The sequence below is a fragment of the Eumetopias jubatus genome, unplaced genomic scaffold (genome assembly GCF_037043125.1).
Source record: "Eumetopias jubatus isolate StellerSeaLion01/CBP00866 unplaced genomic scaffold, mEumJub1_p1.0 scaffold_14, whole genome shotgun sequence".
NCBI classification, from domain to species: domain Eukaryota; kingdom Metazoa; phylum Chordata; class Mammalia; order Carnivora; family Otariidae; genus Eumetopias; species Eumetopias jubatus.
In genome coordinates, this window is record NW_028274820.1 from 24378983 (window position 1) to 24405283 (window position 26301).

At 38.8% G+C, this 26301-nt stretch overlaps 1 protein-coding gene across 2 annotated transcripts in view; it reads right to left on the reverse strand.

Annotated features, from left to right (window-relative positions):
- Positions 1-26301, reverse strand: part of MAGI2 (membrane associated guanylate kinase, WW and PDZ domain containing 2) — a 1300621-nt gene that overhangs the window by 265675 nt on the left and 1008645 nt on the right. For both annotated transcript variants that reach the window (XM_088018616.1, XM_088018615.1), the window contains exons 7-9: positions 24813-24870; positions 3577-3698; positions 1471-1653 (exon numbers count right to left, since the gene is read on the reverse strand). In XM_088018616.1, the coding sequence (XP_087874742.1) occupies positions 1471-1653; positions 3577-3698; positions 24813-24870 (363 nt within the window). The remainder of the gene's footprint in view (positions 1-1470; positions 1654-3576; positions 3699-24812; positions 24871-26301) is intronic.

Consider the following 26301-nt stretch of genomic DNA (forward strand, 5'->3'; position numbering starts at 1 on the left):
AAGTATTTCACTGAAGTTCAAAAGCTTTGGGGATCCGTGTCCCTCTACTAAGATGGTATTAATTCTATAATTTCCTCTTATGCTAATTGTAGGCAGTAAGATGATTTTTAGTTGAGTCATTTGATGTTTCTCTGTGATTTTTTGGCAACATGAAGGTGTGGATGTTCAGTAAAATATCACCAGATGAACAGTAGAGTTGGACATGCTCTAACTTAACTCTTACAGAAAATTATGTACACATGATTTTTACAACTGTAGAGTTTGAAAAATGTGGTGGCTTAGTTTCAAACTTCGCTCAACTTTGAAGGAGATGTAACACCTATTAAATGGATTATTATCCACTAGTGAGTGGGAGTGACAAATATATTCATTAGGTGACCTTGAAAAGCAGTTATTTCTGGAGGAACCATTTACTAAATGGTAATACAACAATTCACATATATACAGACGACATAGATGTGGTAACTTTTCCTCAAAAGTAATTCTCTAATTTGTATATCTACTAGGGCACATTAACTTTGGCGAGTTGATATCATAAATTAAATACACACTGTGAAAAATGTGTTAACGGTGATACGGTTCTTTGGAGATACAGTTACTGCACTTTATAATATTCTTTCTAATGTATTTCAAAAACAACGCTACAAAATTCTTGAATCAGTATTTTAACTACACAAGATTAAATCTGATTTCTTCTTTTTTTGTTTTTTTCCCAGATAAGGAAACTAGCATTTATAAGTTATGGGATTAATCCAAGGTCATGGGCCAGGTAGGAGAATTTAAAATCAAACTGCAAAACCAGACTTAGTTCATTACTTTTTTCTCTACCACTGTGGACCTTTCATATTTTATGCTTTTGTGCCTTTAACAATTTGCCTCCATATCTCCATGTTAAATGAATTTTGATTATAATTTGATAGACATCCAAGCAACTGCATGTGAAAATTGATTCATAAGAACTACAGAAAAAAACCTTAGATATTAAAACATTGATGGGGACATATAAAGATGAATACCATTCAAAATTTGTTTCTATGAGATGAGCATGAATATTTAAATATCTAACCTGGGCATTTCAGCATGAGAATATCACAAGATTAATACAAATTTTAAAATATCAATGGTTGAATATAAGGGAGAATAGTATGAAAAGTTAATCACATCTCTAAGAAGGAACTCTAAAAATAAATTAGAAAAGTGTCAATCTCAAGAGCCCATTAAATCCAGCAAGTAGAAGGGCCAGTCTGAAAAATGAGACAAAAATGATAGTTAGAGCTATTTCCAAAATACTTCAATTTGATACTCCTAAACTTAGGAGAAACATAATTTCTGGTTTCCCTAAAGTGAAGCGATCTTTGACCTTCAAATTAGAAACACAGAAAGAAGCTCCTCCTTTTTGCCTTGGGGCAGGGAGGGGGGCCTGGAAGAAAGATGTTGTAAAACAAATTTCTTAAGCAGTAAGGACCTTACCTGTTTCCATTTTCCCATCCTGTGCTGCAGGCCCATCTGGAATCACACTTTTCACCTGCAGAAACTCATCAGGCTCATCTCCACCAATGATGGTGAATCCAAAACCCATGTTGCTCTTTTTTAGGGTGGTGCTGAGGAATGTTCCCTTCAACTGGGATGCATCCCGGGTGAAGAGTGGTTTTTCTACATTGGCCAATATAAGTTAAAAAAGAAAAAACATATTTAAGGCAAGTTCTTACACAGGGGAAAGCCAGCTCCTGAGCAGCCATCCCAGGGGTAAGTGTGGGTGTCTCCTGTAGTAAAAGCAAGCAGGTGGTGACTGCAGGAGCTGAATTTTTAGTACTTCCTGCAAACACAGAGCAGTCCCAAGCATCCAGGAAAGGTGAAAAGCTGTGTGGTTTGTAGATTTTCGGTCAAGTCAGTGTTTGCATTCACCAAATTAGCCCTTCTTGGGCTTTTAAAAAAGGGCCAAATCAACAGGCCGTCAAAGCCTACAGATAAAGAGGAGTCCAAATCATCCAGACACATCTGGATGCTTTCGTCTTGCTCTAAAGGAATCCCAGCAGGAGGTATGCATGAGTGGCTGGTCCTGCACAAAACTCTGAAGGGATCAAACTGGAAAACCAGGATGGACTGTTTTATTTTTTAAAAGAATAAGACCCATGGAATGCTACCATCTATTCAAATATCTAAACTATTTAGAAGGATCACCTGGATGTGGGACAGAGTTAACTTTTGCTTATATTGTGAGATGCTATAAAGATAACTAGATAAAGTTCTACTGACCTCAAAGTGTTTAGTATACTCTAAAATGTGAGGAAAAAGCAAGCCAACATTTCTATATATCATTATGAATGTAAAGGTAACTCATTTTGTAACAATATGTTGATACATTCAAATCCTATACCTAAATAATCTGACCGTAATTTGGAACCACTCATTTAGGTTGGCCCCTAGTTTGTTACATAATATGCTTTTCCAGCTATGATCTGTAATAAACATATTCCTAAACATATTAAATGCTTTAAAAATAATAGTCATGCTAGGAAATAGAATTAATATTTGCTTTAAATGCTCTCTCAGTCAAGTGTGTATATATACACATACACACACACGAAGTATATACATGTGCATACACGCATACATTCAGTCGTTACATTTTCGGTGATATGATTTGATGTTTGCAACAGCCAAACTGCACATAGGAACTTAGCTAAGTATTTTGGTGCTTTTGCTGCTGTTACATCTTGGGTGATATGTAATAGATACAATGAGTCATCATACTAGAATTTTACTTCATGTATTTATACATCACATAGATCTGCACTAAAAAAATTAAATATAATCATTCTCTATTTTATATTTAAGTTTATTTTACATTTTTTCCTTTAAAATGCAAATGAAAAATGCATATGGCCTTGCCATCTACGTTTCCTTTATGAATGTAACATTTACGGTCGGAGAGAAGTTACCGTGAGACCTTTACATTCATAGCACTTGTGCTGAAGGGGTGTGGTAGTCATGCTTTCATTTATGAGTAAGAGCCCACAAGACGTGAAAAGTTTGTGCAGCAACTCATCCCACTACGGGGCTCCAAGGTGTGGGCAAGGGCAGCAGGCAGCCCTGGACTGATGGACGGACGTACCGAAGGGCCAGGGCCTCCCGGTGCGGTCCCGCGGACAGTAAGACAAGTCATTCGCACTGCGCGACCTCTCAGGGAACGCGCGGGAGCGGGTGGAGGTGGGCTTAGGTAATGTCCACCAGGAGCCATCTACTGTCACAAAGGAAAACAAGCCTTATTCTTGTGCGTAGTCTTCTGAGGACAAACCTAGGAGTCTCTATGAATCTGCACTTTACAGTAAGTACTACTGTCAAAACCCATGAATCTCCACCTGGCACCTTGCTGCACATTCCTATGAGGTACCACCAGAGGCTTTAACTTAATCCACAGAGCAAAGCAAACATCCAGCTAAAGCTAAGAGAGGGGGTTTGGGGAAAGCAGACTGATTATTTGAAACAGTCCCAGCTAAAGGCATATTTGGAAGAGCAGGCAGTTTGGTAGATCATTTTTCCCTTTGAGCCGTGGCGGGTGGACATGGTACTCACCTCGGAAAGCTGGGGCCTGCAGGGGCTTTGTTCCAAGTTCTGTGTGGGGCATGTTATGCTGCTGTAGCTTCCTTTTTGCTTCCAGGACAGGGTTTTCAAACTGTGTTCTTCTATTTATGTGGCTGAAGAATAAAATTTCAAATTAGGATAACAGTGGGGCAAAGTCATTTAAGAGAACATATGTAGAGCTCTACAAGAGAGCAGGTGATTAAGGGAGGGACACCTTACGTGAGCTGTCAAATGCCCCACCAGGCATGAGGTCAGGCCTCTGCTGGGGCTGGCCTGCGTACAGCACACATTTCGGTGATAGGAGCAGAGTTCTCAACGCCTCGATCATACGTTATTGTATTTAAATTATGCACGACTCTGCCAAAAGAACTAAAATGTGCACTTGCTTTCTGGTCTCCTGTGTTAGTTTGAGATGAGTTTGATGCATCAAAATAAATGGTCAGCAAATGAAATTTATACCAAATTGTGTTGCAAAGAGTATCATCTAAGCTTTGCAAAGTCCCCGTATCTAACAAGATAAGTTAAATCCACTGATGACTAGCAACCAGCATCCACACTTTTTAGAGTCAGACAGACCTGGATTGAAGGGCTGGGATAGAGAAGGAAAGACTCCCAAGGATATTTGCAGAAGTCGTAGAATACTTGTAGGGGGGGTTGATGCTCATGTCAATCAAAAGGAGGGTATTCACATTTGACATCATGAGATGATAAACTCATAGATAGCAGACTCCGAGTGGCTTGAAACAGCTGTGGACCAGCTAACCTGAGGGCTGATAGCATAAGGATCCCTTACAAGACTCCTTATAGTCTAATGAATTCTTGTATGAAATTTAGAGCTCCTTGTCCGTGGAGAGGGTAAGAACCAACAATGCTGCCTAGTGGCAGTGACACATAGCTCTTTCTCTAGGATATAAATGCCCCCGTGGGAGGGCTGGCATATACACTGGTTTTTGTTCTTTGTACAAATAGAAATTGAATTATGGTAGGAAAGCCTAAAAACCAAAGAGGAGTTAGAAGACGAATGAACAATTCTGAGTACTTAACTCTGTGCTAAGTACTGCAGATATATTTTCTCAATGTAGTTAAGCAACAGTCTTCAGTTGGAAACACTGCTATTTTAAAGGCAATGAACCTGACACACAGGAGGTCTAAATCTTATGCCAAGTGGCAAGGCTGGGATCTGACCATGTCTATTTCTAAAATGCAATTCTTATCTACACACCTTCTCTTTTCAATGTATGAGTTATCACTGGCAAGTGCACACATTTTTTTTTTTTTTAAGATTTTATCTGAGAGAGAAAGGGAGATTGAGAGAGAACCAGCAGGAAGGGGAGGGGCAGAGGGGGAGGGACAAGCAGACTCCCTGCTGAGCGGGGGGCCTGATGCAGGGCTTGATTCCAGGACCCTGACATCATGACCTGAGCAGATGGCAGATGCTCAACCAACTGAGCCACCCAGGCTCCCTATTTGCACACATATTTAATGTGCACGCACACACACACACACACACACACACACGGAATCCTCTCATTATGTCTTCTAAAAGTACGTATAAGAAAGAAAAGGAGGTAAAAGAAGCAAAGTCTCAACAACCAATTTTCTATTATTATAAGTCAGATAATTCCTAGCGAGACAGAAAAGCAGTCTTCAGAAACATGATAAGACGACTGCAGTATCTAATTACTTCCTCGCGGGAGGCAGGGTAGGGTAGCTGCCTGCCACACAGGCTCTGGAGGAGTCCATTGGCCCTGGATTCAAAATCTAGCTCTACCTCTTGATTAGCTGTGTGATTAAACCTTCATCTGTCATGTGGACATACTGTTGCCTTCCTCCTGGGGAGGTTGTGAGGGTTCGAGGAAGAAATGAATGCTGGTTTAGTAACTAGTAGGAGCCACCTGCCCCCATCATCACCGCGTTCTCATCACCAACACTGTCAGTGTTTTGAGTCCAGAGGAGAGGCTTTATGACCTGGGGGCGGGGGGGGGTTGAAGAGCATGAGGCCCTTTCTCTAACATTGCTTCTGGTGCTATTTAGGAGGCGGGTGCTTTATGACAACCTCCCTTGGTACTGGAAGTCACCAGGTTGGAGTTCAAAGTAAATCTGTCTTACATAAAGTTATTTCCCATTGGAAGTAAACACTCCTGTAATGCTCTTGTGCACCAAGGAGTCACCGTGTTGTGTGGCGCGTCGTGAACGATGGCACGTGATCTTTCAAAGCTTCTTTGCCTGGGAGACTCTGAGAGCCCCACCGGATTTCAGAAGGATCAGAGTTTGAGGCCTCTCTTGCCTGTTCTCCACTTTCCTGTAACCCTCTTATTAAAATCCTTTGAAATCTGCCTATTACCTAAAGAAGTATTATTCCTGGCTTTGCCCTTCCTTATCTCTGTAGCTTCCCCTTCGGCTGCAAGACCCCACACCCCTTTTGGACATACTCGGAGCTCCTCTGGTCAACAACACCGTGTCAATCCCCTTATCCTTCCACGTGACTTTCAGGGTGGCGATACGGCAGCGCCTGAAGCAAGACAACTGGGTGTGAGGTGGCATCATGGACAAATTACTCAGCTCCAGAAGCATCAGTATTCTCGTGTGGAACATGAGGACATTAATATCTGCTTATTGGGACTGCTGTGAAGATCAGAGAAATAATGCTTGCAAAGCACAGATACATAGGGAGGACCCCACAATTGGAAGGTCTAGTTATTGTTTATTCTTCAAGGTCTAGCTATTCTTTATTACTATTATTAACAAGGGCTGCTGTCAGGGTCATTATTATGATGATGCTTTTCCCATCTGTGCTAGGACTCCTTCCCTACCTCCCCTAGCAACACGGCCAGCCTATGTTACACTCTTTCCCTTGGCTCTCATAAAACCTTGAACAGACTTCTCTTTTCACAGTTTATTTATTTATTTATTTTCTTACAACCTGTCTCATTATTAGGAGGATTTGCAGCACTTTTAAGGAACAAAAACAACAGAAAGTAAACAAAATCAGGGTGACACTAGTTGAATCTAGGTAGAAGATCAATAGACAAAATTGATCGTATAGGCTCTTACTTGTTTACTAGCATTATGTTATAAATTAGCTTTGAGCTTTCAAGCTGCGAATTCAATGGGAGAGAGAAACTGGTTATATTCTTCACAGTATTTAAGTTAAACCCAAGACATTCAGAGGACATAGTATTCCTGTTACTGAGTCTTATGTTTTTTTTTTTCCCCCAAGTCTTGGATAGAGAGCTTTCCCTGATGTAGTTAGCATACAATATCCTAAATGATAATTTCACAATAATGAATTTCACAAGCTATCATAACCTTGTCATATTGTCTTTTAAAAACTGACTTTCATGTTTATTTCCTTCTATAGATTAGGCACACCTGTATACAGGTTCTATGTGTTCATCTTTGTATGCTACGCATTGGCTACAATGCAAGATGGTATTTTTGTTTGTTAAATAGCTAAATGATGAGTGTGTGTTTTAAGACTTGTTTACTAATATACGTTAGTGATTGTGAGCAACCAAGAAACAGCTTTGAAGTGTACTGAAGGATCTGCTCTCTTCATTTCCTGTCCTATTTCTGTTCTGCTAGGTCACTGTTCATCACACGAGTAACTTTATCCTCAGAAAATACATTACAAGAACGTTCTGGAATACATTTCTATACACAGTTGGGTTCCTCCAACTGCCACCTGCATGTAATTATTTCCTTTGAAAAGTCAACGTATTGCCACCTGTTTTATGGGCACTATTTTGAAAATACTCCATTCATCATCAAAGTGAGTTTCTAGAGTTGACAGGGAATGAAAATACCAATAAACTGGTCGGTATGCCTTGTACCTCACAGACAGTGGAAGCTGGGTGTGGCTTTAGTATCCTAAACTAATTGCTACAGAACATTCACATCGTCACAAATGAAGACATTCATTTAAAATGTAAAATGCTCCCAAGCTTAAAAAGGCCTATCACAAAGAAATATGATTGTAGCTGAATAAGAAAGCCTTGTCTTGCTTGTGCTTCCAAATGAATAGTTTCAAGTCCTTTTAGCAAGGATTTGGGGGTCTTACAAAGTGAACAAAGCATGTGAAGGACAAATGCCACCATCCTTCTCATTGTTTAGGCTCTGTGAGATAATTGCTAGCTATTTCATCTAGCTTGCATATAAAACAGAACCTGGGGTGCTACCAAGAGTTCTTACCCTTTAATTATATCTAGTCTGTTGTCATATTTTACTAATCTTTAGGTGGCATGAGCTAAGGGGATAAAAGAGATACTCTGCAGTGGGTATATCCTAACAACCCCATTTTTCCTTCACAAAAAGGAAGGACAATTGACGTGAGATGTCCCCATGTTGGAATGGCAAAGGGATTAGGATGCTTAAAGATGGGACTCCACTGCCTTCTCTCTTTGCTCTCCTGTTCACTCACTTGCAGCTTAACTCCCTCCTTTCACTATGGAATGGAAACTTAAAATAAGTTCCTATGCGGCAGTGCTTTGTAGTTCTGAATGAACCCAAGGAGCCTAAAAACAAGCAAACCAACAAAAGCAAAAACAGAAAAGACTCAGGCCCACCCTAAATCAACAGAGCCATAATCTCAGAATGAGGTAGAGGCATTGGCATTAAAAAAGCTTCCCAGGCGACACCACTGTGCTATGAGGGTTGCAATCTCCCCGAGGTAGAAACTGAGAAGGTGCGAAAAGGAGTTTCTTGCCTGGTAAGATTTATGTGGCAGTCTCTTTTTCTGTATGTGGCCTTGGGGAGTACTAGGAAATGCTATTTTGGCTCCAGAAGAGAGGACTTCTGATATCAGAAGTTTCATAACATGTACAGAGGGGGAAAAAAAAAAGTATTTGCAGCTGATTGGGTGATATGCTGCCAAAAGGAGTCCCAGGTCAGTGTCCTACTTGACTGCCACCTCATTCACCAAGGGAATGGAAGAAACAGGAGTAAAGTTGTACATCCTAAGCCCATCAGTATGCACAGGACAGGTCTGCTGGTCATCAAGGCCATCATCTGACCTCCACTACCAGTACTTCCTCCATATCTCAGCCTCTTCCCGCCCCACCTTGCTTCTCCTGGGTTTTTGGAGAGGGGAACTTTTAGTACCTAGTCACAAATGACATCTTTTGTATCCATTGGCTGCTATCCCACAATCTCAACTTCAGTTGACAGTTTAGAAATGGATCGTTGATTCAATGTGAGAAAGAAGAGAGCAGCTTTCAAGTGTAGATTGTACCACAAGTGAAATATTTGCAAGGTGGTCAAGGTGGCTACACTAATTACTCTAAGGCACCAGGTGGCCGGTGCTCAAGAAATATTTATTGAATAAGTGCATGGATGGGAGTTAGGCAATCCATGAAAGGTGATAGATCTCACCGGTTTCCAGTTTAACTCTCCATAAAATACATCTTGTGACAGAACTTTATGTGAAGCTTAGGGCCAGCTTATATGATATAACCAATTTGGATGAAGACTCATGAAATCCTTCAAAATAGAGTCTTCCAAGACATTCTTGTGATAGGTGAAAATGTCAGCCCACTACAGTGATGGAAGATTTGGATCTGAGAAGCTGATAAGTAGCAGCTGCTGTCTTGTGTTACCCTAGAAATGTGCTCATATGGAAAAGCACTTATGTTAGGGACAAAATGAGGGAGCCCGGGGAGGCATCCACTCACCGCTAGGTGTGGGAAAACTGGCTTGCGATTTGGGGTTGTGGCTCAGTATATTATTCCTTCTATGTAAGCTCCTTTGGAGGCTTCCCAAAATCTATTTTACTTGGAGCATTTTTTTTTTTTAACAGAATAATTCCCGTATGGAATCAGAGTGTGAGTTTCCTGGTTGCTTGGAATTCCCTAGGTTTTTCTGTGACCCCAGTTCTGATTCCCACACTTCTGGGTGGTCAGGAAAGTCTGCATATTACCTCCTCACATCTGAACTCCCAGACTGCAGCTGCACTGGCAAAGACATACATTGCACCCACCCCATGTATACTTTATTCACTTTAAAACAAGCCTTGAGAAGACTCCATAAAGTTTTCTCGACTACCAAGTTTTTAGTAGTAAAAACTACTTCATGCTTTGGAAACCAAGAGAGGGTAATAACCCTATGGGGATCTCCTGGGGCCAACCTTCTTCCCTGAAGGCAGGGCAGTGTATCAAGAGCTTGGTCACTATGGGCATGTTGCCGGGATTCCCATCCAAGCTCCACCACATCCTACATATGTGACCTTGAGGACATCAATTACCCTTTTTGTGCTTTAGAATTTTTCATCTGTAAAGGTGGCATTCAAGTAATACCCGCCTCATAGAGTTGTGCATATTAAATGAATTTAAATGAATAAATCACTTCAGACCAGTACCTGGATATAAGTAGTCAATAAATGCTATCATGATTCATCAAATATTTGTTTCTCAAATACTCTTTGCTTGACACTATGGAAGAGGGTGCAGGGAGGGGCAAAGATCAATCAAACATGAAGTCTAGTAGGGAAGATAAAGCAGGAACAAAAAGAATTATAAAATAGGTCTTACATAATACAAAAATATGTCTTACAGTGCTTTGAAAAGCTAAATTTTAAAAGTACTAGTCTAAAGACAAATGTTTTAAATATACTTTATTTTAAAATATGAGCTTTGGATAAAGGGAAGAATTGAATCTATTTTACTTGGAGCACTTTTTTTTTTTTTTAAACAGAATAATTGAATCCTACCTCTTGAAAGATTTCTTCCCAATTCTAACACTTAAGTGATAATTTTCTTTGTATAAATGTCCATTCATTATCCCCTACTGTACCTGAGGGTAATGTGAGTTTGCTTTGTGAATGTGGCTGGGAAGATGGACTTATTCACATATTACTTGCTCCTGTTCTTCCTGGACAAAAGGGTGTCTGACCTGGGGATACAGTGTTGAGGTAGGAGGTGGAATCATGCCAACCGAGGAGAGTATCCATATATTGGCACTGCAACTCTCACAGCTAAGGAGTCTGACCTCCAGTCCCCATGAGACTGACCTTCCCAAATGTGGATATATTTTCAGATAAGTGAACTCTCTCTCCCCTTCTCCAGAAGTAGTGTTAAGTTACTCAGTTAAGATACTGGCCTGTAATATGTATTTTACATATAAGGGGTATGTATCACTTAGCCATTACTATTTACCAATTACACGGACAACTTGACATTTTACTCCTGGCAGAAACAGCAATGTGCACTGCCAATCATGTCATGAAGCCCCCAGGACATACAAGATACATAGACTCATTTTCAAAAATTTCAGAGCCACTGGGCATGCACTGAGAAGTGTCTTCTACTGATGAATTACTAAATTCTACCTCTGAAACTAATAAAAAAATAAAATAAAAAATGTTTTCTATCCATCCCTTCTCATTCATCTTTCTTAAATGTTATTGCCGGGTGCAATATTATCATCAAAGGTATTTCTAAACTTTGGCTTCTTTCAATTGAGCATAAGTAGTGAGTTATAAACTTAGAGGTAAGAGAGAGCTTATCTAGAGGGAAACTAAAAGACTAAAATATCCAGGATCTTTCTGTATTAAGAGACAAGCCTAATACGTCCTCTTCCATTGATATCTGCCAATACGGATTGAATGGCTTTGTCCTTCAGGTCTCATATAAGAAGGTCATTAATTTCTCAGTGTGCCAGGCACTGGGGACACAAACATGAATAGACACAACCCCCTCAGCAACGGGGCGCATTACTCCACTGGGGAGACAAACAGGTCTGGTGACCAACCACCCCAGTTTCCTAGGACTAAGGGATTTCCTAGGACATGAGACTTTCAGGGTTTTTTTTTTTTTTAACTCTTTTTTTTTAATTTAAATTTAAAAACATATAGTACATCATTAGTTTCAGATGTGGAGTTCAGTTATTCATCAACTGCCTATCACACCCAGTACTCATCATGTGATGTGATGAGACTTTCAGTTTTAAAATCGAGACAGTGCTGGGTAAATTGGGACAGGAAGGAAAGACAACTTAGTCTGATGGTTCAGGGAAAGCCTCACCAAGAAAACAACACTGGAGCGGATTCTAGAATGCATTTTGCTAGACGGAGAAGGGGGCATTTTAGGAAGAGAGTAGTGGATACAAAGGTGTTCGGGAATATTCAATTCTGCTTAGCTAGCATATAAGGCGAGTGAATACACACATGCACATGATTGCCCATAGCTGGTGTGGGAGCAGGAGACAAGCAAGAGGATGAAAGCTCTAAGACTGGAAAACTCTAAGTCATGGTGTGGGGTGTGGTTTTGTCAGAAAGTCTCCCTACTTCCATTATATGACTTAGTCTAGTGGACAGCTAGAGCTCTCAAAGTCTCCATCATGGAGGATGTGCCTTAGTCCTGAACTTGGGGGGCATATTATGAGTTTTACCGTATCAACCAGGTAGGAAAGTTGTGGTGCTCCCTAGAATTCTCAATCATTTCAGCATCATTTACTGGCCACCTCCAATGCACTAGGTATTGTTCTTACCTGGGGTTCTGAGGATGAGTAAGAGATCCTCCAGGACTATGAAGAATCACATCATCCTGGGAACTAGACATTACCATGTGCTGGGAGATGTGAGCATAATCTGACCTGTAATATACTCTCTGTTGAACCGGGTTCTCATTGATTAATAAATTACTATGAGCTGTTAAAACGTGAAGTCACACTATAGTCTAAGCCTGCTGAACTCCATACATCACTCATATAGAATGACAGACATACACAGCCACGAATACAAGAATACTTTGGAGCCTGACTCGAAGGAGTGTCAGGGAATTAGCAAAGACACTCAGAAGAGTGAGGAATCATGCAGACAACATCACTGATGTCTGCAATTATCCAGGAAGGAGGAAGCCAGGGAAGGAGTGCTAATAAAGAGGGATGGATTAAGACTAGGGCAGGACTGTGGCCTATTCTCTCAGTCAACAGGACACGAAGATAATTCCAATTCCATATAAGGCCAAAACTCCCAAAGTTTTCGGGTCCAATAACCATCATAAGAAAAAGATAAAAAAGTATTATGCTCGAGTATTGGGTCTTTATTACTGCCCGGATCAGGGGGAAATAAAATACACAGTGATTCTTTTTACATGCTAGAAAGTAATTAGAAAACCTGACAACATTAAAAAAAAAAAAAAAAAAAACTTTTGATACTTGGAAAACACTTTTATTGTGAATCTGTGGGGCCTGAGTTTGGGCAGGAGGCTCTCATTCTGAGAACTGAAGGACCCTGGGAAGAAAGGCATGGGGAAAAAAAAAAGTAGTGGGAATAGAGGATAAAGGGTCAGCAAAACCAAGAGCAAAGAAAGGTGGAAATGGGTTCCTTTAATGTTTTTTTTAAAGATTTTATTTATTTATCTGACAGGGAGAGAGAGAGAGAGAGAGCACAAGCAGGGGGAGCTGCAGGCAGAGGGAGAAGCAGGCTCCCCGCTGAGCAAGGAGCCTGACGCGGGGCTCGATCTCAGGACCTGGGATCATGACCTGAGCGGAAGGCAGATGCTTAACTGATAGAGCCAAACACGTGCCCCCTCTTCACTGTTGTTTTCAATAGATGGGTTTTTGGGGAACAAGGATTGTTGCAGAGTTTTACATAATTAGCACTCTATGTCTAAAGTTATGCCATCAAGAGAAGAGCAAAACTTCATAAAGATTAGATGACAGTTTCATGTCGCCTTAATGGGGTATGTATTTTCACATAACGTGTTGGTGCCTTTTCATAATACACATGCAAGTTTGGCCAATTTAGGCCCCCACACTGGGCCGAGTCTCTATTTTTCATTCTGAATCTCTAAGTAAAGAAAATGATAGGTATGATGATGAATATTTCAGAAGAACATTCCATTTTGCACACTTTGAAAGTTACTTTGTTCTTGTTCTGATTTAAATTATTTAATAGATGCCAGAATTTGGTGAAAAAACAATTGTTTGGAAGATGAATGTCAGCCTTCTGAAGAAAGGAGAAAATAAAGGGAGAATGGTGAATGGTAGAGGGAGATTGGACCTAACATTCATTGAGCAAATACTCTATGCCAAACCTTCAGCTAAACAGGTTCCATACTTTTAATTCACCAGCTCCTCAAAGAGGGTAAACGAGTTCTTGCAGATCTCACAGTAAGGGGCAGATGCATGATTCACACCCAGCTCTGTGTAGTGCCAAATCCAGCAACACTGATTTATGTGGTTCTGACACAAATATACTCTTACTTTTCAAGTGACATAACTTATGTATATGCAGGCATGGGCTGTGTTCAGTAATCTTTAGTATACTTTGGCCAGGTGATTCTGAATTTCTTTTTACCAGGATTTCACTGTGAAACTGGTAACTTTCACAGGATTGTAAATTACCTGCTGATTTTCTGAAGGCAAACATTTTGAAAATACAACACATTATTTTGATTATTACATGATTTTTTTTTAAAGAACCCAAAGACTATGTAATAGAAATATGGGCTTCTGTGTGTATGTGTGTGTGCATGTATGTATTGCATACTGTGAAAAATGAAACGGTAATGAGAACGCAGGTGAGGAACCAGGAGCCCTGGCTTTGCATAATGTAGTTTTCAAGCCAGAAGGGTCTCCTTCAAGGATTGCCTTTTCAATTCCTTTAAGGTTAATCCTAACTCAATTTTCTTGAACTGTGTCCTTAAAACTCTGGAAGTTGAACATGGGCCATATCTCTGGCAATTATGATATTGATAATAAGATGATTCTGCACTAATATTTATGAATAGGTTAAAGTTGTATGTGAGTAAGAATGAGGTCGTCAATAACACAAATATGCCTGTCTTGTCTCAGATTCTGGAAAGGGCATGTTAGGTCCTGCTGAGGTCCGGTGATACAATAAGAAATGAAAATGAGATACTTACTCAGCAAGAAATTCCTTACGTGCTAACACGGTGGACCGCGGAGCACCGGTGAACTCTCCCCCTGACCCGCACATAACAGGTACCTCTAAGCTATGGACTCATGAATAACAGGGGCAAGAGGAGCCACCTGCCCTCTCTGCTGTCTTCAATCTCACACGGACCTCTTGGGTTTCACTAACATGAAAGCCACTGGCAATGAGTCTGAGTCGTCATTCTCTCCTACTTTTGAGGCCAAATCAGTGTTCGGGGCTTAAGCTACATTTGAAGATTAGGTCAACCACTTGCTCACTACCTTTGTGAAATTCCCCTAATATGTCCGAACTGCAACTGCCCATCTGGAAATACCCTACTCACCTCATAGGACTGTTTTGAAGAGCACACAGATAAAATATATGAAAGTGTTTAAAGATGAAACATGATGTGAATTTAAGTTGATTTTAATATTGTTGTTATATTCAGAGTACAGGAATTAAGTATAGCCTAAATGTGGATAACATGAAGTCTGTAAATTCCTGTCCTGGGCTCTAACTCTATTCTACCACCTACTTGCTTGATGGCTTGCCCATAAAACAGGAAAAACAGCATCGAACATAAAGTGTTGTGGTGATGATGATGATTAAATGAGTTATGTAAGATACCAACTACCTACCAAGTGCTTAGTAGATAGTAGCTATTAATAGCATTTTTCTGGGCTGACTAATAGTTACTAAGTATTTATACACTGTCAATGCCACAAACTCAATTACTAAGTAACATTACAGAAAAAAGGACAATTTTTCCTATCATTTTATCTATCTGAAAATATATTCACATTTTTTTTTGCACCCAATTAAAACAGAAGACAGTGAAGTAAGAACAGGGTGAGGTGACTGTGTCAGCCTCCGTACATGAGTGTTGTGCTCAGTGGAGATCTGAACTAATGTTTTAACGTTATGATGAACTTAACCATGGTACTTAGTAAGCTGTCAGAAACTACATACCTAATGGTGAGTTTCTTCCAGACTAAATTAGTGCAAAACGAATTTTATCGGTTTATCACAGCAAATTGACTTTCTTTTGCCTGTAGTAGATCCAGTTAACCTTCTAAGCCACAGAATAGAGTAATTTTTTTCCTTGACAATTTTAAAGTTCATCTTACTTAGCTAGATTGAATTTAAACGTGAAATTTGATAATAAAACTTTTTGTAATCCATCTGTTTTTATTATACAATTAGCTGAGTCTATTGTAATACAATTTCATCTAGTTAAATATGAAATCGCCTGTTAAATGGTACTAATAAATAATGTTTAACAATGTCACTTCATATCATAAAAAAGGAGACAACAATATTCCCTTTGAATGCATTCAGCCTTGATAATGGTGAAAAATACAGTGCTTACCCTGACCTTTTGTTTATAAGCTTATCTTTATCCTTCTGCCCTTTTAACAACAATCATAATATCATCTCAGGTCTGTAGATGTCAAGTACAGTTATATTTTTTTTCATAGCTTTGTAAGGAGATTCTATTATAATCATCCACCCTTTTAGGAGGCCTTCTTTACATAACGCTCATGTGATGGGGTTGTGAAAACCATTAAAGTAAAATTTTTAAAATGGTAATATATATGTTATTGTCTAGCCAAATAACAAGTGGAAATTGAAAGAAAATGCTTTCAAATTTTAAGTATTCTTTGATCAGCAGTTATAATGAGAAAATAATGAGGCTCATACAGGAAAATGGCCAAAGTTATCCTTGTTAACACAGGTGCAGTGGATATTCCCTGAACTAGAAAAGACCTTAGCAATCACCTAATCCAAACCACTCATTTGACAGATAAAAGCCAGGGAGGTTAAGTGTAATTTTGTACTCGCCTGTGAATTCAAAATCATGGATGCTAAAAGGACAACTGTTACTAACATCGTGGTCTGTGACACAACATGAATTTTGAAAAACATTATCTGCATATTGAAAAAGATGAGATTAAAGTTTTCATGTGGGGGTGGAAGGCATTACATTTTACCCACTCCCAGGGTGACCATCCTCCATTTTATACAATAATAGGCTGCCCAAAGAATGACATCAATCGGCCACTTTCTCGGTTTGACTAAGCTCCCTCATCCCTTGGCCAGTATTAGCATCTCTCTGCGCTGAATGTGATTCCAGGTATGTATCTTTTAAAGATCTAAAAGACCTAATGCCAGCCAAGTACTTCAATTCGAGAAAGAATTCTTTTCTAACACCAAAGGGAAAAATGGTTGTGTTGTTTCACTATGCTAGTTTTCAACATGCTGTGATCCTGAGGGATTTTTAGGACAATTTTGACTTTATGCAATTTTCACTTTATGTGCTAACTTTAGAACTTAGTCTCAGTCTAAGATACGACTCCAAAGTATGCGATGATACAGATTGGTAGCATGAAACAACAATCCACAGTTCACCCACAAGAAGCCTAGCATGTTTAAGCCAGAGAGAGAATAACTGAACTATATCAGCTAACTGTTGTACACATTCTAGAATAAAAACAATGATCTCTTTGTGTGTTATATAACATTGCCTTGGCAAGAGGCAAGCATGATTGTCCAGTGAAGATGGCGGCAGCTTTCTCTGGGTTGCCTCCCTATGAGCTACACTGGACTGGAGTCCCCTCCCTCAGCAGGAGGTATGGCTCTTCCCACAGGGCTCTGGGTCTCCTCAGGGCAGGAATAATAATCTCCACACAGCTCACATCCAGCTCAAAAGGTTGTCTGCGACTCCCTTGAGCAGCAGTCCCCCAAAAGCAGACTGTCTTCTCTGACTTCATAAGGCTACTTTCAAGTTCTCACGGTCCTATAAAAATGCGGGAGAAGGAGGAAGCACACAGCATGGTGTGCTTTCCTCCAGAGCACACAGCACAGCGTTTCCAGTTCTGACCATTCCTGCCCTCTCTCCCTGGGAGAGTGAGGGCTCAGGGACTGTGTCCCCCACATTGCTGCCCCTCCACTAAGTTCCCCTGCTTTGTGCACTGGGTTACATGCCTGTGCTCAACATCTGCAGAAGCACCTAAACAAGAGCCCAATTTAATTTGCTAGATTCATAAAAAACACCTAAAAACAAACAACTCTTCCCAAAGTGTTTACGAATATATTCACAAATACATTCTCAAAGAAAAGTTGGTGCTAGAGTAATAATTCCCCTGTCTTTTATTACTGACTTCAAGACAAAGAAACAATCCATTAGAATTGTAAAAATTATCTTTTTTTAAAAACATTTATATGTAACTCTGATGCCAAGGTTAAATAATTCATTGTTATTTGTAAAACTCCACCTGCAATTAAACCAACTTAAACTTCTGGATGCTCAAAGCATTCTTTATTCAGAACCCGAAGATTTGTTAAATAAAGTGGTTTATGAGATCAAACAGTTGCTAATAAGAGTGTTTTTAATTACAGAGTCAAGTTTTCTTTCCTTCATTTGAAAAGACATTCAGGGGAGGAGAAGGTAACTAGAATATAGAACACATTTGGATCAGATGAGAATGAACCAGCAGTGGTGAAGGGCCTCATACCATGAAAAATCAATCTCAGGTAAGGAGTGGATGAGGGATGTGCATTCAAATCTTGACTGGATGATCGTGGTAAGAAGATTGGACTTGTGACTTCATTTTGATTGAATGGAGCATATTTTATTTTAGAATATTTGAAGGACCCTGGCATAAACAGTAAAAGAATCATAGCCTTTCTACCGATCTGTGGTTGAACCACAGTGTTAGGAAAGTAAATTAATAGCCTGTTGACAGTTATATAATATCAGTAAGTGGTCCAGAGGAGGTAAGTAGGAATTACCAGTTACAAACTATCAGAAATGCTAATGTAATGTAAAGAGCATATGCATGGTGCTGGGGTGTCCCTCACTTACTATGCTAGATTGCTTGTTTCTTCCAGGCTGAAATGAATGATGCCACAGAGGATGAAACTGGCCTGGCTCAGAGTGAAGGAGGTAAAAATGAAAGGCTCCTGCCTTAGCACAAAAGAGCTGCCTGTAGTTCAGAAGAGATCAGGTACCCCATACTTATTTTGATATACTTATTCCTTTTGTTTGTGAAGTGAACTGATTTATGCTTGTTTAATATGAGAAAACATTTTGTAAAGAATAGACATTTTATATTAATAAAAACATAGCTACTCTACTGAACGGTCTCTCTTAGCTCTACGGGGCATCAGACTTCATCAAGCTTCAACCTTACTAGCCATCTGCCCTTGGAGAACTCAATGAAGTCCTCAGAGGATTGGTTCCCTCATTTGTAAATGTTGTGACTGTCACTTGGGATAATGGATGTGAAAGCACATTAAAAGTTCAAATAGTGCCTTACACATTACTATTTCTACTATTACTTTCACCAATCCCTGGCTATATAAGATGACATGTACTATAGATAATTATGACAAAAGTAACGTCCTTGTGGATTACTCTGAAACCTCAACCCTTTTGAAAGCCACAGAGACATCATACTCTGCAGTCCTTGCTTTATCATTTCAATGGGCTGATGGAATTATCACTAATTCTAAAGAAAAAGCATTGTTTATTCCACATGGCATGCTCTCACCATGAGATTAAATTACATATTGCTTACAGATCAAATAATTTCCCTTAGAGTTATTCACTTTGGGGGAATACTGTAATCACAAAGGAGCTACAGAAGTAATGCCACAAGTTGAGGACTTATCCATGTTATTGGGATACAGAAGACAAAAATAAGTAACATTTATTGAGCACTTACTACATTCCTGTTCATTGCCCAACAGCAGCTGTGGAATGAGACGGTCCAGGTTCAAATTCTGGCTCTATTACTTAGTAGTTGCAAAACTATCTGTACCTCAGTTTCTTTATAAAATGGGGATAACAATACAAACTTTACAGGGTTGGTGTGTGTGTGTGTGTGTGTGTGTGTGTGTGTGTGTGCGCGTGCGCGCGTCTAAGTATAAAATGAGCTAGCATATGTAAAGCACTTAGAATATTACTTGGCATTGGTTAAGTGCAAAATAAAAGGTCTTCCTCTCCTCCCTTCTCCTTCTCCTTTTTGCCTTCCTTCTCCATAACCTGTCTACTGGAGATCTCACAACTGGGAAGCTGCAGGGTGGCCATCCTGTGACACTTTGCAGCCCATACTCTTGGCTACTAAATGACAATAATTGATGTGACCACATGTTATTTACAAGATTTGGAGCTCACCTCCATATCTTCTATGACATAAATTTGTAAGTTGGGGAAAGGATATCTTTGTTAAACGGCTGTCTAAAAAGCATCAAGAAAAGCTTGCCAGTGTCTGCAGACTGATGGGAAAAGCTGAAAGTTTGAAAAATTAACTTTCGCTCTCGGAAAAACAATTCTCTAAGAACAAACAGGGTTTTTAAAAGGGTATTCTTTTCTGTTTATTTCTAATTGGAAATGTTTTACATTCATGCTGACTTGTAAAGAATTCTAAAGTTAGGAAGTTTTTCTGGGAAAATTTAGAAAACTACTCAAAGCGATGAAGAAGAGAAACATCCTTAGGATGAGATACTGAGCTGAAATCCTCTCTAGCTACTTTTCCAACTTGCAACATCATGACGAATGCTCATCATTAACCATGAAATGAATGTGATTTTCCTTTTACATTTAATGTTACATTGAAGATATTGTGCGGTATCTTTCAGACTTTCTGGAATTGTACACAAGTAACATTTTGGAGTAGCAGATGTGTGACATCACATGAAAAACTTGTAAAACCTTTCCATGAAAATCACATCTGTCAGTCCCCACTATCATTCTAACTGTAGTTATATGGTTTGCTTCTCCGTCTGTTCCAGAGGAGGCAGCTTTGCATGAAAGCTGTTCCAGGAAATTGTGTCTTCTGGACTAGCTACTTAAGCAAATTGTGTAACTGCCATTGAAACCAAAATGTACCCAGCAGACATAATTTCACAAAAGAGGAGAAAAAAACCACAATTGTACAAAAGTCACAGCTGTTCAGAACAACTCTACATTTTGCACTTTTTTCATTGAATTTTTTTTTTCTTTCTTTATGAACAGTGACAGTTACATTTCTAGTTAGCAACTTCAGGACTTCTTAATACATTGCTAAGTGCTGTACTCTCATGGATTTGGTGTCTGTCAGGAAAAACTGGGCTAACTTCTTTCTGCTGCTCCACAGAGTGGAAACTTGGTCCATCTGCCCTGTCTGCAGATGAAGATGTTGAGTGGGGCCCATTGTTCTCTACAATGCAGAGCTGTGTGGCTGCCCCTACTGCTCCATCCAGTGCCAACATCCCTATGTTAAGGTCCTCCCAGTATGAACTCCTCTTCTTTCAGGCCCTGCAAGTCTCACTACCGGTGGCCATCTTGTCTAGAGCTGCTCCCAAGCCACTGGTAATGGAGCGAAAGGCTCAGAATGCTTGGGTCAGAAGAGTCTCCCCAGCTGTGTGCAGCACGACCTCCCCTTGTTGGACATCTTCCTGTGACTGCGAAACTGTACCAGAGGTGGGCTAGAGAGCAGATGTTCTCTAGGGACCCCTCATTCTTCTTAGTGATGAGTCTCAGAGGCTTGTTTACAATATTACTGATTTTGAATGCTAATTACCGGATGATGATTTTGAGCAAGAGTTTGGAGTCTAAGCTCTCAGTCAGAGTGCCTATGTCTAAATTACAGCCATTCCTCTCAATAATGTGTGAAACTGGGTAAGCTACCTAACTTCTTCAGCCAGCATTTCCCTATCTGCACACTTAAGACAATCTACGACATTATCACTATAGTGAGGATGATAAATGTGGTAAAGACTGTCGGGCACTTAACCCAGTTCATGGCACATACTAAGCAGTCACTCAATAAATGTTAACTATTTTGATGATACAGTAATGATGATGGTGGTGATGATTTTTCTGACTTTTGAATACATTAAACCTATCATCTTAAAACTGAATTTGCAGAGGACAGAATTATGGCATAGAAAGGAAAAGTTGGTACTGGTGGTCAAAAACGATTCAATCCAGGCTTTTCAGTTTCAAGTTATATAAACACTTTCCTGCTGTTGCTTGCTGGAATTCCTATCTGCTTGTCCGGAGCTGACAAGGAGAAAAAGGGCATAAGCAACTATGCCAGAGGCACGGGCTCATTTCAACCTGACATGACCTGCTGACTACAGAGGGACCACAGTCCAACTTCTGCTCCCAGTAGGCTAGTCTATTTGAAGAGAACGGCTGACTGTTAAGTTAGACTTCTGGTGTCCTAGCACAGGCTTTTTTTTCCCACTAGGTGGGAAGGTGGAATGTTTGTCATATTTTGTAACCGTACCTCTAACTGTGTAAGTGAGTGTGTAACTAAACACCAAAAATGATAGCTCTACAGAAAACCCACTGTTATTATGAATAGAATTAGTGAATCAACATTTTCTTGACTACAGATTTACAGTGAAGACCACCTTGCTTTCTTACATTAACTGAATATTAATATGACAAATTTATATGATTCTAAGATATTGACATCAATGCTATCACTACAATTAATTGAGGTGTCTTCATCTAGGCATATTATATCTTATACTTATGATGTCTATAATGAAAACTGCATATAGAAACTTACCTTAAACTAGACAGTTATTGTTTTTCTGTATAATTAACTATAAGAAATTGGTAGCCTTTTTCTAACAAAAATACTCTGTGCACTGAAAGTGACAAATAACCACTATGTTCACATATGTATTCATATAGTTTCCACCAACAAGACTACTATTTAGAATCAATACATACCTTGTGAAAATAATAGTGTTATGGAGATGCAACTCATTTTTTTTTGAACCGTTAAAACAAACCACATAAATAGATATTTTCAGGTAAAATGGAAAAGTTGTCTTTGTTGTGATGGAAGATCCCTGATTTCAAGTAATGTTTACATTATATAGAATAAATTGAGGTATTTTAATTGTTTTGGTGAATTTTTTCCAAAGGATGTTTCTGAGCAATATTGGAACATAATTCTACTTAAAATTATCTTTAGGTTTGAATTATCTGTCTCTTACTATTTTCTAGTCAGTCTGAGACACCCACATATCTAATTATTGGTGTTAGTATATGTTACGGAATTGTGTAATGGGGAAAAAACCATGACAAGTAGTAGAACTGGATGCAATCTGAAGAAAGTTAAATCTGATTCACTAAGACCCGTATCTATGACATCGCAATCACTTGAAATCTAAAATTATTAAGTGTGTTAGACTGATTAAATGATATAAGACATGACTGGCTAACTTATGAACAATTTCTGACTATGACAGTGAATGCATGTAAAATGAAGTAGAGAAATGCAGACAGAAATATAATTTAAGCAAAAACAAAAAACACAATCATTTGAAGTATAAAAATAATGAGGACAATTATCTTTTAGGGTCACAGCTAGTGTCCAATTCAGTAATTAACTACAAGGGGTCCACCAGTAGCAGCTCTTTACATGAAGAACACACACTTCAATGAAAGAGAAGGTTGGAAGCATTGCTTTCCGATATGTCACCTCTATGACAGATAATTAAGGCAGAGAAGAAAGGTTTGAGTTAAATATTATTTTCCACATTGAAGCCAGCTTGAAAGCAGTTGAGGACATGGAAGAATAACCTGAAGAATTAGAATTGGGTGGGGGTTGGTAGGACAAATTTGGCCAGTTGCCTATTTTTGTAAATAAAGTTTTATTAGATGGTAGCTAATGCCCCTTCATTTAAGTGTTGTCTATGGTTGCTTTCAAGCTACAGTGGCAGAGTTGAATAGTTGTGACAGAGGTCATATGGCCCCCCAGAATATTTGCTCTCTGGCTCTTACTGGTATTTGCTAATATCTGGACTAAAGAAAAAATTCTCATTCAATGAATTCTGCAAGGAAGTGTATTAAACATGAGATCTGGTGTGTCACATCGCTCAGTTCTCTTCCCTTACCTGGAACTACCTTGGATTTCAGATGTAACAGTCTTAGGCATAGTACAGCCTGATTTAGTGACTTATGACTAGCTAGCATTTACTGGAAACCTGCAATGTTGATACATTTATCCAGAAGCTGCAGCTATATTATTATTAAAATATGCGTATTTTTATTGATTAGCAATGTAGGGGGAGCAGGGAGCCTTACAACTATATGCAAGGGACGTCTCTTTATTTTTGCAATTAGTGACACCTCCAGGCATTTATATTACTTTTTCTTCTATTGAGTATCCAACTGATACCAGAGCATTAGATACCATGTAAGAAAATTGCATGTGGTAAATGAGGTGAATTCACCTTGACTGGAGATGACTGACTGTGGTGCCAAAATTGGGGCTTTTCCAAATGAAGATGGTTGTCAGAGTATCCAAGCTCATGAGAAAGATGCTCAGGGGCCGGAAGCACACAGGACTTACTCATCAGTACCTCCCCAGCACAAAGAAGGGCTTGACACTTAGTAAAAGCTCAGTGACTGAATATTGTTAGTAAAACAATTTAGCAATAGTGTCATTAATCTCTAACCCTTGACCATCTAGATTATTATTGTTAAACAGAATGTGATTAGAGGAAACAGAGTTAGATCTTGATAAATAATGTGAACACCTTTAGTTTTTCAGTCTCTACATTTCTTGGGTAGTACACTTTTTCTAAGCAATGTGTAGGCTTTGTTATTCACCCAAATAACATTAACAACATTACATACTAGGAGGAATAAAAAAAAATTCTCTATCAGAAGAGGGGGTTCTAGAAAAGTAAGCTGCATATTTAACTTTTGGAAATTATGAATATTACCTGATTTTCCTTAATGTGTATATAATTTAATCCCTAACAGGGGCTTTATTTGAAATAAAATAATGGATAGAAGGGATAACTCACATGCTAAGATACATTAAAGCAATGCAGCCTCCATTAGATAACATAAAAGTCCAATCTACAGAAAGAATACTATTGATTTGAAATGGGGCCTTAAAAGAGAAAAAAACAAAACAAAACAGATCTAAGTTTTATTTTATCCTTCAACTGGAAAGTACGGCTGCTTCGTCTAATTGGTTTTGAAATCTAGTTTAATAGAACATCTCTTTTTCACAACAAGTCCGCTCCCAACATTGTGACTGCAAAATGAAGGGCATTTACTTTGATATCTTTAATTATCACTCATTTGGAGGACAGTGTGAAACACTTTTCCAATTGGTGTTTTAGAATCATGGGTCAAAGGAAAAGAATGACCAATTAGCCAGCTGGAGAAGGAAGAGAGAGCTCGCTGGGGCTGCTAGAGTCTTTGTGGATACTTCAAAGTGAGATGAAAGGAAAGGAAAGGTGCTGCTGGCCACACATGCTCAACAACTGAAATACTAAAACAGTTTCACCACATATTAATAAGAAATTCGTAGGAAACTTAAAGACTTACTCAACATAATAAGTGCCATATATGGGATCATCAATTTTTTCCCAGCCATATGGAAGCTCTGAAAAATAAAGAATTATTTCTTTCAGTAAAGAAGCAACAGATATCACAATTTCTAATAAAAAGTAATACAATTTAATTGTTCACAGATTGCAGAAGTAGTCTACCAAAGTGGAAGAAAGCATTCAGAGTCAGCACCAAATTTCTGACGCATATTGTAGGAACTATAATAAGCACTGACTTAAAAATTGGGAGTTAAGACACAGAGCTGTCTTCTCTGCAGATATATTGCTGGGTCTAGCTGTTTATCCCATGCCAAGCAGTAGGATGGCACGTCCTCGTGTTATCACCACTCAAGGCAGTACAGAAGGCAAATTGCTTTCCTGAAAGTGCATACGGTTTTCTTATTTATTTGTATTGTTAAAAGGAGTATTTCCAGATAAAGATCGTATTGTCAAAATACATTTCCGAGGATTGCAAACTGTTTCTGACGACTGAAACAAAGGCATTATAAATTCTCAATTGACATCCCACGACTCAAGATGGTTAGCTTGCTGTTCTCTCCACATGGGTCAGAATTTGAATGCTGGCAATATACTCTCTGGGCATATTTTTTATAAAGTCTGAAACTGTAAACCCACTTTCCTTGGCAGTATGGTTTACATTTCCCATTCTTCATGGCTAATTTTTATACATACACATTTAAAATATCAACAATACTGTGAAGGCTTCTATAAGCAAAAACATGCTATTTGAAAACAAGGCTTTGCTTTATGATACTGTTTTCCAGACACATGAGCCTTTATAATTACTAACTCTTATAAATAAAATGCATATCATATTTTTCTTGATAGATATTAATTATATATATAGAGAGAACTTGGAATCTAAGTCAGATATATTGGCATGCTTTATATGATATAATTAAATGAAATTTACAAGTCTTATTATTGTAGTAATAACACATGTTCACTGTAGACAAGGCATAGTTATAAAAAGAAAATTAGAAACATCTGCAATGTTGCCATCCAGAGATAGCCACTGTTCATATTTTGGTGAATATCCTTTGAATATTTTTAGACATAGGTAAATACAAATATTTTTCTAAGAAATTAGATCATATAGTACATATTGTTTTTGTAGCCTGGTATTTCTACCTAACAAGATACCACAGGCATCTTCAATGTGAATGAGCATTACTATACAATATCACTTAAAAGTGGCACAGCAGTGGTCTGTAGTGTGGCTAGAGCCTGGATGACCCTACCTCTTCTGTCACTGTATAGTTGGGACTTTCCAGTTTTTACCTGTTATATACCATCTATCTTGGACTTACTAAAACCTAAATCTTTCATCATTCTCCTAATAATTTAATAATAATAAATTACTAGAAGTGGAATTTGGGAGTAAAGGGCATATACCCTTTTAGGGCTTTTGATATAAATTGCCAGATTATCGCTGTCCCACTCACAAAATAGAACAGTTTGTAATC